This window comes from Balaenoptera acutorostrata, chromosome 8 (genome assembly GCF_949987535.1).
Source record: "Balaenoptera acutorostrata chromosome 8, mBalAcu1.1, whole genome shotgun sequence".
NCBI lineage: Eukaryota > Metazoa > Chordata > Mammalia > Artiodactyla > Balaenopteridae > Balaenoptera > Balaenoptera acutorostrata.
The window spans coordinates 115,879,538-115,895,004 of NC_080071.1; the positions used below are offsets into that span (position 1 = coordinate 115,879,538).

Sequence of the window (15,467 nt, forward strand, 5' to 3'; positions counted from 1 at the left end):
AAATGTACGTACTCTTTAACCCAGCATTCCCATTTCTCAGTAGTCAGCCTAGAGTAATTCTCACACATGTTCACAAAGATGTAGGTATAATGAATTTTTACCCTAGGTTTGTTTTTTTTTTTTGGAGCTCTTTTATCATGGAAAATTTCAAACATGCAAGTAAACAGTGTAGTATAATGAGCCCCCATGCACTTGTCACCCATCTAAGGTTGTTAATAGCTTTACATGTCAAGTCATGGGAGAAAATTAAATAAAAAGTAGTACATCCATACTTTGAATTTTGGAATGCTTTGCAGCAGTATGAAAAAGGTGGAAAGAGCTTTATATAACTTTCTAAGTGGGTTCCAACATATAGCTAAGTAAAAAAACTGAGTTGGCAAATAATGCATGTAGTATGATACTGGTAGGTTGAAGAGATTCAGAAGGAGCCAGCCCTACCGCTTAGGAAGTGTGTGACTTGGGCAAGTTACCTGTTCTCTTTCTGCTTCAGTTTCCTCATCTGTAAAGTAAGGATGCATGATAATAACAGTATCTACCTCATAGGGTAATTGGGAGAATGTTTGGCATGCATTAAGTACTAGATATTCTTATTTGTGCAAAAAATTGATCAAAAGAAGGTAAAACTCTATATTTTATATATACAAATATTTATGTAAAAGCATAGGAAAAATTTGGAAATTATTCACACTTAACTGGTATTAGTGATTTTATCTTGGGGTTATGGGAATTGAGAAGACAGTCAAGGAGGCCATTTGTTTTATGTATATCATTTGAACCTTTTACTATGAGAAGACATTCCTATTACTTGTATAATGCTTAGACAAATTAAACAATTCCCAGGCTCTACCTTTGGAGATAAATAGTGATTTAAATATTTCCTACTTGGAAGTATATTGCAGTATATAGACGGGCAAAAGCAAAGAGCAGAGATAAATGGAAGCTATAAGATTCACTGCAGCAAAATTGCAGAAGCAGTTGAGATGGAAGTTGGTCCATCTAGTCTCGTTATAAACTAGACTGAAGTGGACGGTGAAAGGGATCTGAGGACCAGATCTGAAGAGCAGATAAGCACACATTTGGAGATATTATTAATGTAAATGTAGTAGTGGGACTTAATACTAATATTTTGCATTTATTCATCATCTGTGGCTGGAATAGTTCTTATCCCTCACAAGGAAAGATTGGAGATTAAATAAGAATATGCCTGTGTAAAATATGGTAATTGTCCATACATACCCAACACCCATAGAAGAATATGCTTATTCGGTAAACTTGTACATAATTCTTATGATTCTTTTTAATTAATTCTTTTGTTTTCCACATTCTGAGTTCAAAAATACATTAATCTTAAAATATTTTAAATAGAAACACATTAACTTGGGCAAACTAAATCAACCTGGCAACAGGTAGTGTCCTTTCTGGATCTACCAGATGAGAAGTTAAGTTACAAATTTAGGAATTAGAACTAGCTGTTCTTGACTTATTATTATCATCTAGAAGGACTTCAATTAATTTGTACTTGAAACTTCCTGAAGGCAGGCACCTTGTTTTTAAGTTTTCGTTTCCCATTTTCTAAAACAGCACCAGGCACCTAACAGCTGCTTTTAATAGGTGTTTATTGAATGAAGAAAGGAGTGAATGAATGGTGAGTGAAGGAAGGTTTCATCACTTCTCTTGAAATTCTCTGGAGATTCCTGCCTTGGTGACTGTACCTCTTTCTGGTTCAAGAAATAGTGGACTACTTATTTAGGATATATGATATTGCGTGTGTGTGTTCAGAAAGGTCACTTGATTATTTTCCCACTACTAATTTTACAAAGAGCTTTAAGAAGTTGGATAATCATCATGCATCCCTTTCTAAATCATATTATAGTTCTTCATGTCTTATCTCAGACTGTGGACACCTTGAGGGCAGGGATTATTATTCTTTGAATCACTCTGCACAATTGACCATGACATGCCATGACAGTGGATACTTGATAAATATTGTTGAATTAATGAATGAATAAATGCTGATAATTTTCATAATTTTGAAAATTTTGATTTAGAGAATTTCTCTCTAAAGAGTTTCCTGTTCTCAAATTGTGTCTTCCTCTTCCAGCTGTACCTTCTATTGCAATTGGTCTCACAGCTGTATCGTAGAAAATTCCTGATTCTCTTTGCACAGAGGCCATCACGGCAGGTGAGGATGGTGTAGTCCCACTGCTGTTGCTTCTCTCACAATGTTTGCTCTCTCACTAAGACCTAGTTAAACTGTGATGCCCTTACATTCCTCTGGGGACCAAGCCTAGGGTGATTTTTCCAGGCTTCTAATCTCTTAAATTGCCTATGCGTCAAAATTCTCCCCGTGGCCATTATTGGTAACACATTGAAATAAGTGAAAGTTATGCCAGAGAGGGAGTACACTTGCATGGAAAAGCCCTTGCCTTTGGACTTGTAGCAAAATAGCTCTTAATACTGAAGAAACAAAATCTTTTCTGCTTTGCTAACCAGTGAAAATCTAATAAAAGCCTGTCTCCCCAGAGTACTTTACATTATTAGCATCCTGGCTTCACACTTCACTTTAACAAATAACTTATTTTAAAAGTTTCTCCAGGGAGAAGACAAGGAGCCAAAAATATCTTGGAAGAAAACTTTACCTAGCAACCTGATAAGGCTGTTTTATACAGTTTCTGAAATTTAACCTCATGCAGCAAAGTGTTTGTGGCTTTTTTAGTTTCTGATTTTGGTATGTACAGAAACTTCTCCATGGTTAAGCAAGCAGGAAAAAAGAGTAGTGCCTTACATGTGAGTAGCACTTTACGGCTTTCATTCTATAAAGCATTCATTATAATTGCTACTACCATAATTGATCACCTACTACAGGACGTTATGCTAACCATTCTACATATGTACAGAGAACTTAATCTTTGCCACAGTCCTATGCGGTAGCAAGTATTACAAATCCGATTTTACTAATGAAGAAACTGAGGTTTAGAGGAGTTACGTAATTTGCCCAAAGTCATATAGTTAGTAAGTGGCTGAACCTGGATTTGCTTGACCTTAAAACCTACAAACTTATTTCACTTGGAGAGAACCTTAAAAAGTTTTACGTGAACAGCTCTTTTCCTTTTATATGTACCACTGTCCCAATGTCTATGTCTGTCTCCATCTTTTTCCTCCCTTCTTTTCCTTCTCAAGAAAAGCCAACCTCACAACCTATCCTTCTTTCCCTCCTGCTACGTGTGCTCCAAATTCCTGGTACCACCTTACTCCACAACTCCAGGGCTGTCCACAAGGTGCTTTCTTTGGGTGGCACCTCCTGAAGCAAGACTTCAGCATGCCATGTGAATGCTGCCCCCTGGGGTGGTGTGACTGCCAGCTCTGTGGATTTCCTCCCTCTCACCTTATCAAGAACTTCAGTCTTGCATCTCCCCTCCATCATCAGTCTCTCTCACATGCTCCTAGATTATTCGAATCAGCATACAACATAGCCACTATCCTCTACCTTAAAGACAAACAAAACCCAAGAAACAACACCAACAATCACCCTTGACCCTATATTCCTCTTTCACCTGCTTTATCAACAGCAATCAATATTTTTTTTTAAAAAATATTTACTTATCTATTTATTTGGCTGCGCCGGGTCTTTAGTTGCAGCATGTGAGCTCTTAGTTGCGGCATGCGGGATCTAGTTCCCTGACCAGGGATCGAACCTGGGACCCTTGCATTGGGAGTGCAGAGTCTTAACCACTGGACCACCAGGAAAGTCCTAGCAGCAGTCAATATTTACCACCCCGAAACATTCTTCTTTCTCGAGTTCTATGCCATCACTCTTTCCTTGTTTTCCTATTTCTCTACCCACTCCTTTCCTCTCTCACTATATACTTTCCTTTATCCATTCTCTAAATACAAAATTTCTTCAAGCTTTTTATGAGGCTCCTCTTCTTCTTTCTATATTCTCTTCTTAAGTCTTCTCATCCGTTCTTGTGATTTAAAATACTCCCAAGTGCATATCTTTACCCCAGATCTTGCCTCTGAGTTCTATTCTTATACCCAATGTTCTCCTTTACAGCTCCCCTTGAATATCTTACAAGCATGTCAAACTTAACGCTTCCCAAACCAAACTCTAGCTTTCTTGCTCCTTCCCATCTTCATCTCAGAAGATGGCATCATCCTCACACAGTTGCTTAGGCCAGAATCTTGCAAAATATCTTTGATTCCTACCTTTCCCTTATCCCTGCATTTAATCCATCATCAAGTCCTGTCTATTGTATCTCCGAAATACATATCAAATCAGTTTACCTTGTCTGCTGACACCCCCTAGTCAAAGCCTCCACACCATCTCTCTTTGGATGCTTTAATAGCTGTTCCTATTTCTTCTTTTGCCCCCCCCCCCACCAATCCATTCCTATAGCATACAGATTTTTGCAAAATGTAAGTTGGATCACAATACTCTCTTGCTTAAAACATTTTAATGAGGTCCATTGTGCTTCACATAAGGGCCATACAGAAGGCCCTATATGGTCTGGCCCATGCCTACCTCTCCAACTTCATTGCAACCAATGTGCTCTAAGTGTCCTCTTTCATTTCACTAGACAGATCAGACTTTCCTACCTTTAAGCCTCTGGATATGCTATTCTCTGCCCTTAAAAGCCTTCCCTGACCCCAACCTGGCTGCCTCCACCTTATCCTTCAGCTGGCCCCCAAGATTCTTCTTGTCAAGGTCACCAGTGACTTCCACGTTGCTAACAGTGACACTGACACATGTAGCATCTCCTCTTTCTGTTTGTGCAGTAATTTCCAGTTTCCCTACTTGATCTTGAGTTCCTTGAAATCAGGGATTGTATCTGCCGTATGTCTTCATTTCCCTGTTGTCTACCATAATGGTTGGCTTATAGTAGGTATTTAATAAATGCTTAGAAATGAATGAAGGTTCAAGTTCAGACCTCTTGGGAAAGATTGCTGCAGTACTAACCCCCAACTCCCACTAGTGTAGTGAACAGAAACTAGAAGGAATATTAAGAGACAGGGATTCAAGTCTTGGCACTGGCAATAATTGTCAAATTCTTCTGACCTAAGTTTACTCATCTGCACCGTCTATATCACCAAATTTTTGATATCTCTTGCTCTTAAGATTAAAATTTTTAATTGCTAAAGCTGTATTTCTGAGTCCTCTACCCACGAATCCCTTCTTGTGAGTTGCAGAAAATCAGTAAATGAGATTTAATTTTTAAAAGACTTAAAAAATTTTTTTATTTACTTAATTAATTTATTTTTTGCTGCATTGGGTCTTCGTTGCCGTGCACGGGCTTTCTCTAGTTGTGGTGAGCGGGGGATACTGTTCGTTGAGGTGCATGGGCTTCTCATTGGGGTGGCTTCTCTTCTTGCAGTGCATGGGCTCTAGGACTGCGGGTTTCAGTAGTTGTGGCACACGGGCTCAGTAGTTGTGGCTTGTGGGCTCTAGAGTGCAGGCTCAGTAGTTGTGGCGCACGGGCTTAGTTGCTCCACGGCAGGTGGGATCTTCCCGGACCAGGGATCAAACCCGTGTCGCCTGCATTGGCAGGTGGATTCTTAACCACTGCGCCACCAGGGAAGCACTTTAAAAAACTTTAAAAAAGCTTATAATTACGAAAAATTTCAGACCTAACAGAAGTAGAGAATAGTATAAATACCCAGGTAACCATCAGTGGCTTAAACAATAATCCACTCATGGCTAATCTTGTTTTATTTCTAGCTCTATCCACTCCTCCCTCCCCTTATTTTGAAACAAATCCTGGACATGGTATGATTTCCTCTGTAAATATTTCAGAATGTATGAGATATAATTACTAACTGCTAGCTGGCACTCCTTCTGTTCCTCAGTGACTTAAAAAGTGTTGTGTTCATTGCACAGCATGTTGCTCTTCTCAGAAACCAGATAAATAGCATAATGATTTTATTTGATGACTTACCCAAACCGTAAATTCTCTTAAGGGTAGGGGTAAGGGAGGGTGGATATTATGGCATCTAGCTCAGTGCCTTGCAATCAATCAACAGAGGTGGAAAGAAAAACAGAAACACAAGCAATGTGTTTTAGGTTTTTTAATACACTCGTAATCACATGACTCTAGGGCCTTGCCTTACTTCCTTGCTTCTGTTCCCTTCCTGAATTCATTGCTCTACAGGAAAATTTTAAATTGTATTAAATCAGCCAAAGAACAGGGACTTGAGGGCAGAGTAAATTCTTCCTTCTCAGGAACAAAAAGCATTAAAAAAGAAAAATCAAATGATTTCAGCCTGAGAAGATTTTTCCTAGCGGGACTCCGGGGGCGGGGCTGCGCGGAGGGCCCGCCTCCGCCCCGCCTCCGCCTGCTCTCGGCTCTCCTTTCCCCACCCCCATCCCCCCGCCCTCCTGCTCTTCTTCCCGGCAGCCCTAGCGCCCGCCTCGGCGCTCCTCAAGATGGCGGCCGACAGTGAGGTGAGGGGTTTGGTCCCTCCCTATCCCTACCGCTGTTTAAGTTTGCTCCTCCGCGTCAGCGCCCTGGAGCTCAATCTCTTTCTTTCCTTTCACTTCCCGCAGCCCGAGTCTGAGGTATTTGAGATCACGGACTTCACCACTGCCTCGGAATGGGAAAGGTGAGTGAGTCGTTATCATTGGTTACCAGCACTTTGGGCCCCGGCGTCTCCCGCCGCCACTCCCCCAGCATAGACTCCCCCAACCCAGACGCCACTTGTGCGGGGAAAGTAAGACCCGTGGGCCTCCGGGTCTCCGCCTGCTCCCTGCTGTGGTCGGCCGCAAGCCTCTTCTGCGTCTCGCGTCAGACCAGCCCCGGCCCGCCCACATCAGCCGAACCCCGGAGGAGTTTCGTTTTCTCCGCTCTCCGACCACGCTCCTTAGACCTTTGGTTCTCGCGTTGCTGCCCACCCGCAGAAACAGTTCCCCAGGCTACCCCTTCCGTTCCTGCGTTCCTTTTCGTGTACGTCATTTTGTCATAGTGAGCAATAAACTTCGCAGGTGCTTTTTTCTTCTTTCTTTTCTTTCCGTGTACATCCTTTTCAGGAGGAGGCCTTTCTTCAGAGTCCTGGTGGTTGTCCGTCTGCCACACTCCCACCAGCTCCATCGTGTCTTTTAGCATAACCTTTTGAAATAGTCCGCGTCTGGCTTGGGAACGCTTTGATTCAAGTTGTTCCGTTTCAGTGGGTAATGTGCCCAGGCTTCCGGCGCCATCAAACTCCTAGTTGAAACAGCTAATTGAAACTGTAGGATCGCTGGAATTAGTTGAAAGCCAAGTTTGGGTAGGAGTGATAGCTTGGATCCAGGTGTTACCAGTTTGATGTCGCAGAGGCCCTTCAGGTTTTCTTGAGTGTTGAGGTCAGTAGTTAGCTTGTTGGAACATTTTATAATCTTTCTGGTTGGGGGAGGAAATCCATCTGGATGTGAATGTCATGTCATCAAACGGCATAGAAAAGATCCTTGCTGGGATACTTGTTTGACCTGTGGTCCCTTCCCCCACCCCCCCAAAAACGTTCGTAAGACACAAGCACAGTGGCAAGGCTTTATTGAGCAGGTACTGTGTGTTCAGAACTATACTAACAGAAGAACAAAGCCAAAACAAAACCCTTAATCCGTGTGTTAAAAAAACAAAACAGCACATAGTTAAATTAGTTTAAGGAGGCTGTTGTTGTGGATTATTATTGTTGGAGGTATTTTCATAGAAAAGATAGGAAATGTGCTGGGCCTGGAAAGTGGAGAGTAATTGGTTAAATACGAGAAGGCCCTGACGTGAACAGAGACAGGTGAAAACCTTTGAGATTTAATGAAATGTCTTTACTGGAGTGAAGGCTGTTTGTTGAAGGGAAGTAAACAAGATTATTAAGGAAGATAGGACCAGGTTATAGACAGCTTCCAAAGCTAAGTAAAGGAATCTAAATTCGGTGCTTTAAGACCAGTGATTCTCAAACTTCAGTGTGCGTCGGAATCATAGTTTATGATTCTGTATGCCCGAGATTCAAAAATTTACATTTCTAACAAGCTCCCAGGTGATGCTGCTGGTCAGGAGACCACACTTCAGAACATTAAAGAGCAGTAGTGAGGGACCCTTGATTTTAAAGTGGCAAAGTGATACGGGAGTTGTTTGAGGAGATGAGGTAAAATGAAGTTACTTCGATTAGGTTGGTGATTTGGAGACTGGAGAGAAAGGCTAGGAGGGAAGATTGTTAGACATTTCAAAGAAGTCGATGATACGCTAGATGAAATGTAAAAGTAGGAAAAAAAATCAAACATGGAACTGCAGTTTCTTGCCTGAGAGAATGAAGATACATACGAAAGTGGCAAAGTGAGAAGAATACAGTTTTAGACCTGTTGAATTTGAAATAATAACTTAATGTCTTAAAGGTAGTTAGAAAATGTAATTTGAATCTTGGAGAGTGGGATGAGGAAACAAGAAACAAGAGGAAACAAGAGTATTTAATGGAAAAATGATCACTTTCCACTAGCAAAATGTTTAAAGTATCCTGAAGTGGAATATTAAATCCTTTAGCTCCTTATTTGGAAATAATTGTTAACACAGTTATGAAAACTACCACAAAGTAGGAACTTTGATTTTTGACTTTTAAGCTCTTGTTTCTAGAGTAAAACTAGTGTTTTACAGTTTGTGGGAAAATGTTAAGACTTTGGAGTCTTTTGAACCTTGAGCTTAATGTTTGAATGAAATTTCTTGTCAGTATGTTATGAGCCATATGGACAGTTTATTGAGAGAAGCCAATAACTCTTTTTATCCCTTGTCCACTGAAAAAATATTGAGTACGTATGTGTCAAGCACAGTGCAGGGCATTAGGGATGCGCGGTGGTCAGTGAAAGCATATGGTTCCTGCTCTTGCTGAACGTACAGACTAATGGAATAGACAGACACGAATCAAATAATAGTACAAGCGTCTGTAATTACAATTGAAATACTGAGAAGAGAAAGAAACCTGGTCTTTTAAGAGCATATAACAGAAAAACCTAATACAGAATGAGAAGAGGAAGTGACTCTTCAGGTGAGGTCTGGAGAGCTTTCAGGGATAAAGTTATTACATTTTTCTAATCAAGTATCAATACTTACAGGATAGAGTCCAATTTTGGTTTGTTTTAGTACTGATAGGATTCATACAATGAATATTTTAAGATGTTCCTTCTTTTACCGTGAAAGCTGTATTATTTTAAATTATTTTTATTATGATACATCATTATAAAATAAAAAAGAAAAATCACCTGTAACCCTACCAGCAGGAGGTAGCTACTGTTAATATTTTGAGAAAATTCCTTGTAATCTGTGTGTTGTAAACTTTTTGTGTTAAACTGTATTAATATTTATTTCTAAAATCTTTTTTTTAATTAATTAATTTTTATTTATTTATTTTTGGCTGCTTTGGGTCTTCGTTGCTACGCGTGGGCTTTCTCTAGTTGTGGCGAGCAGGGGCTACTCTTCGTCGTGGTGAGCAGGCTTCTCTGTGTGGTGGCTTCTCTTGTTGTGGGCAACGGGTTCCAGGCATGCGGGCTTCAGTAGTTGTGGCACGTGGGCTCAGTAGTTGTGGCTCATGGGCTCTAGATTGCAGGCTCAGTAGTTGTGGTGCACGGGCTTAGTTGCTCTGCAGCATGTGGGATCTTCCCAGACCAGGGCTCAAACCCATGTCTCCTGCATTGGCAGGCAGATTCTTAACCACTGCACCACCGGGGAAGTCCCAATATTTATTTCTATAGCTTCCATTTTTTCATCTAACATGTGGACATTTTCTTATTTCCTCAAATGGGCGTCAAAACATGATTTTTAATGGGTGCATATTAGTCCTTTGAATGGATGTACCATTAATTTACAGCTGTTTGCTGCAGTTGGACTTTAAGGCAGTTTCCAGTTTTTTACCTTTATAAATGTAATGTGTATTTCACATACAGATTTTTGCTCACATGTGCCTACATTTAAATTTTTTATTTCTTTTTTTGCAAACGTGTTTACTTATTTGTAGAGCACTCTTCATAAAAACTGATAATTGCCATTTGAACCCCCTCAAAATATTGTATTAATTAATATCTTTTTTTAATTTTAAAGAGGAAGTAATTAGAAGGTTCAGTTGAATCATAAAAACTCCCATTACTACCTTTACACCAAGAATGTAAATAAATAATTTATAATGTCACTGACAGGAAAAACCTGATACTTTTGAATATATTTTGACTAGAATTAACTCTAGTACTCTAGCAATACTATGTAAGTGTTTTAGGAGAGCACTGTTGCTGTTAGATTGCATCATATACAGTGTAAGAAGGCAGCTTCTTAGAGTAATAACAAGTCTTCTGAAAGTGTCCTTTAATATGTATTGAACACTGCTACTGAGATGTGATAGTGTTCATTTGCTGAAATTGAGCATGTTGCTAGTCAGAGTTCATTCTCTTTAATAGGTCTGCTTGATCATTAGATTTAAAGATCAGACAGTGAATAGTTTAAAACTCTGTTGATTATTCCTTAAAGCTGACAAATCTACTTTCAGTTTCTTGCCAGCTGTCCCTTAAAGCTTGTTTTGTTTTAATGGGCAAAGTTCCCAAATAATGTTTTTTGGGGGAAGGGGAGGCAAATCAGGGAATTCATAAATATCTTTAAAGGAAAAGTTAATTTAAATAGATCAGTTATTTGGAGGGTAGTGAAGAAATCATTGGCTTCATAATTATCTTTACTAGTATCATTTTAGTCTGTCAGTTTTTCTGTCTCAAATTTATTATATTCATTTCAATATGGAGAGATTTACTCTTATATTCTATAGAAGGCAGAACAGGCTTTGTTGGGTTGGCAGTAGACTTAAAAAAAATCAATCTAAGAAATCTAAGAATTCTTTTTTTAAAAATTTTGCATTGTTTTTTTTTTTTAACAGAAACTTTAAATCCACATATTATCAAGGGAATTTATTATTTTTTAAAACTTATTTATTTTTGGCGGCGTTGGGTCTTTGTTTCTGCACACGGGCTTTCTCTAGTTGCGGAGAGCGGGGGCTACTCTTCGTTGCAGTGCGCAGGCTTCTCATTGCAGTGGCTTCTCTTGTTGTGGAGCACGGGCTCTAGGTGCGCGGGCTTCAGTAGTTGCGGCACGCAGGCTCAGTAGTTGTGGCTCGCGGGCTGTAGGGTGCAGGCTCAGTAGTTGTGGCACATGGGCTTAGTTACTCCACGGCATGTGGGATCTTCCCGGACCAGGGATCGAACCCGTGACCCTGCATTGGCAGGCAGATTCTTAACCACTGGGCCACCAGGGAAGTCCCTCAATCTAAGAATTCTTGGGCTAAAGATGATTTTCATTTTTATTTCACATCCATAAATTAGGCTAACAGTACTAAACTTACTGAGCCTTCTTTGTTGAAAGTGTTAAAATATTAAAAAAAAAAACTTTTAAAGAAATTATATAACAATAGGAAAAAATGTGGTTACATATTTAGAAAGTTTTTTCCTCTTTCCTAGATTTATTTCCAAAATTGAAGAAGTCTTGAATGACTGGAAACTGATTGGAAACTCTTTGGGAAAGCCACTTGAAAAGGTCAGATCTATTTGCTGGTATCTCTAAATGAGTATTTGCTTTGAAACTTCTATTTTTAAGTCTTTTGCTGCATTTGGTAAATGCATTTAAAGTAAATGCTTTTAAAGTTATGTATAATCTATGAACATAAAATGGCATCTGGAAGAACTTGGATTGGAATCTATGGTGAACAACATTTGTAAGATACTTGTGACCTGTTTTTTAAATAAGAAAATTTTGTATATATAATGTCATACTTTGTGAGTGATTTTATTTCTGTTTCTTCTGGTGTTTACTTCTCTCTTGCTTTCTCCCTTAGAATGTTTGAAAATAGTTTTTCAAATTTTTTTGGTCAGAGAAAAATAGCAACTACCAACTTCTTGGGTAGAGTATTTTGCGTAACTAATGAGGAAAAATCTTGGTTTCAACAACTAACTTGATGTCATTAGTAGTTATTTTACTCAGTTTTTGTATTTTATGATACCACTAATAATGTTTGTCTTTCCCCTCTTCTTTTTTTAACTTTATGGATGTTTTGAGGATATTTAAGAATGAAAAAAAATATTCAAAATTGAGGTGAAACTAATCCTAATCTAAGTATTGATAGTTTTGCTCATAAACCATGCTGCAAATGTTTACTGAAGCACATACTCTGAGAACAAACCTAGATTTCCTGTATTTCACTGAAGGGAACTAACAGTTTGATTTTAGGCTTATATAGATGCTCTCTTTGTTAGGTAAATTCCTTTCAAGTAAATTTGATCATTGTTTTTGTTAAAAATCTATTAACTGCAGTTTACCCCTGTGTAAGGAACTCTCAATTCTCAATATTTGCTAGGGTTTTTCAGCTTTATTGTGATGTTAACAGAATTTGAGACTCTCAAAGTATTATGAGTTTTTTCTTTATCCATATGAATAAGAGCAGAAAAATCACATCATTTAATGTAGTGAAATATATACATTAAATCAACTGTTTAAATATTTTATGATTGTATTTTTGAGTAGAGGAAATGTGAAGTTCTGAGACACAGATATTCTATTCCACTTGAAACAAAGACATAGCAGTTGATATAAATGCCAATAAAATTAAAGGCAAAACAAGCTGGATATAACTGGAGTGGGAAGTGATTTGTACTGTCAAAAAGAGAGCTAAACTGTGTATTTGTGAGCTCTGATATTATATTCCTTAATTCTTTGATTTACACATATTCACTGGGTATCCTTTATGTGCCATGTCTGAAGAAGTAGTGAACAGGGTAAGATCCTTGTTTGCCATTGCACATGAATTTTCATGAGAGAGAGGTAATTAATAAGTAAATAAGATTAAAATTCTAGATGCTAAATTCAACTTCGGGATTTAAGTTGGGTAATGTATTCAAAGTAGGTAGCGTATTGCTATCAGGTAGTAGGGGCAAAAGGAGTGTTTTCTCCTTACAGGTAGTAGTAAATAAATCAAATACGGAAAATATGAACACATTTCAAGGTGAGCTGTAACTATGATGAATAAGATTAAAGTGTAAAGGAGTATATATATGCTGTATATATTCAGCATAAAAAAGAAAATTTAGAGCATACCTTAGTAAGAGATTGTAATTTATGTCAAGGACAGTGATTACCAATTCTCTTCCTCCACTGAGGGAGAATTAAGAGAAATTATTTTTTAAATACCTTTAATTGTGGAAAATTTCAAAAATAGTATAGGGAACCCCCGTGTGTGTGTCACTCAGGTTCAACAGTTCTTCCATTTCTTATTTCAATATTACCTCTATCTACTCGCCACCCCTACTATATCTTTTTTAAATAGTTTTTTTTAATAAACTATACATAATGCACAAAACTGCTTATTTTGATAAATGTTTATATCATGTAAGATTCCTCACTCAAGATATTGGACATTTCTGTCATCCCAGAAATGTCCATAGTGAACCTTTCCACTTGATTCCCATGTTCCTCACTCATGCCTTCTCCCTGCAACACCCCCTGCCCCCTGCCCTTCCAAGGCATCTGCTGTTCTTTTCCTTTTTTCTTTTAAACCATAGCTTACTTTTGCCTGCTCTGCGATTGGATATACATGCTATGATACAGTACATAGTCTTTATGCTGGCTTGTTTTACATAATATTTGAGATTATTCTAGGTTGTTGCAGGTATCAGTATTTTTATTAATGAGTAGTAGTCTGTCGTATGAATATACCACAGTGTGTCACTTGTTGACAGACATATTCGCTATTGTGAATAAAGCAGAACATTCTTACATGAGGCCTTTTGTAGAGGTATGTTTTTATTTCTCTTGGGTAAATATCTAGGAGTAGAATTACTGGGTCATAGGCTAAGTGTATGCTTAACTTTATGAGAAATTGCTAGATCTTTTGTAACATTTTACCTACCCACCGGCAATATGTGAGAGTTAGGGTCATTTCATATTTTCACCAGCAGTTGTTTGTTTTCAGTCTTATAAATTTTAGTCCTCCTAATGGGTATGTAGTTTGTGGAATTAATTTGTATTTCTCTTTCTGGTTTTACTTTTGTATTTCTGTGACGAATATTGGTATTGATCACTTTTTTCGTGTGCTTGTTAGCCATTTGTGTGTCATCTTTTGTGAAATGTCTGTTCAAGTTTTTTGTCCATATTTTAAATTGGGTTGAGTTTTTATTGAGTTGTAGGGATCTTTTAGTTCTTTTATATATTCTGCTTTTAAGTCTTTTCACAGATAGTACTTTTGCTAGGTTGTGAAGATATGTTTTCTTCTAGAATTTATCATTTTAGCTTTTATTTAGGTATATGACCCATCATGAACTAATGACATGTATGGTGTGAGGTGGGAATCACAGTTCAGTTTTTTACATATGGCTATCTTGTTCTAGAACCTTTTGTTGAAAACACTTTTTTCTCCATTGAATTGCTTTGTTGCCTTTGTCAGACAGTTGACCTAGGGGGGTCATCTTCTGGAATCTGTATTCTGTTTCATTAATCTATTTGAAAATCCTGATGTCAATACCACATTGTCTTGACTACTGTAGTTTAGGGTTTCCCAGTTTTGGCACTATTGAAATTTTGGGCCAGGTTGTTGTGGGGCTGTCTCGCGTATTATAGAATTTTAGTGGTATCCCTGTCCTCTGCCTGTTAGATCCCAGTAGCATCCTCCCCGTGGTGAAAACCAAAAATGTATCTAGACATTGCCAAATGTCCCCTGAGGTGCAAAATTGCCTCCAACTGAGAACCACTGAATAGCTTTAGAGTAAGTCCCAAATTTAGTTAATGTAAATTCTCTAGCTTTTGTTGTTTTCCCAAATTGTTTTGTCTATTCTAGGACCTTTGTTTTCATTATGAATTTCAGAATGAGCTTGTCAGTTTATATAAAAAGGATTATGATTATGCTGGGACTATGATTGGGATTGTGTTGAATTTATAGATTACTTTGAGGAGAAGTAACATTTTGACAATCTTGAAGCTTGACATCTCTTCACTTATTAAGTCATCTTTATCGCAGCAATGTTTTATAGCTTTTGATGAGGTCTTGTATTTTTTTGTTAAATTTATTACTAAATATGTTATATGATGCAGTTGTAAATGGAATTGTTTTTAAATTTTCTTTTTCATTTGTTTGTTGCTAGTGCATAGACATACAATAAAATTTTGTATATTGATTTGGTATCTTGAGACCTGGTTAAATGTAAAGATTCATAATCTTTTTGTTAATTCTTCTGCATCTTCTACATGCATAGTCATGTTGTTTGCAAATAGGGACAGTTTTACTTCTTTTTCAATTTTTGTACCTTGCATTTCTTATTTTTTTTTTTTTTTTAATTAATTTATTTATTTATTTTTGGCTGTGTGTTGGGTCTTCGTTTCTGTGCGAGGGCTCCCTCCAGTTGCTGCAAGCGGGGGCCACTCCTCATCGCGGTGCGCGGGCCTCTCACTATCGCGGCCCCTCCCGCTGCGGAGCACAGGCTCCAGACGCGCACGCTC

General features: G+C 38.2%; 1 protein-coding gene across 2 annotated transcripts in view; it reads left to right on the top strand.

Moving 5' to 3' along the window:
* The first annotated feature begins 6,399 nt into the window (after positions 1–6,399).
* The window catches only part of RAB3GAP1 (RAB3 GTPase activating protein catalytic subunit 1), a 110,632-nt gene continuing 101,564 nt past the window's right edge, over positions 6,400–15,467 (top strand). Inside the window, exons 1-3 of one of the 2 annotated variants that reach the window (XM_057551843.1) lie at positions 6,400–6,439; positions 6,542–6,597; positions 11,444–11,519. In XM_057551843.1, coding sequence (XP_057407826.1) covers positions 6,422–6,439; positions 6,542–6,597; positions 11,444–11,519 — 150 coding nt within the window. In that variant the 5' untranslated portion in view covers positions 6,400–6,421. The remainder of the gene's footprint in view (positions 6,440–6,541; positions 6,598–11,443; positions 11,520–15,467) is intronic. The other variant, XM_057551844.1, reaches the window with a different exon arrangement.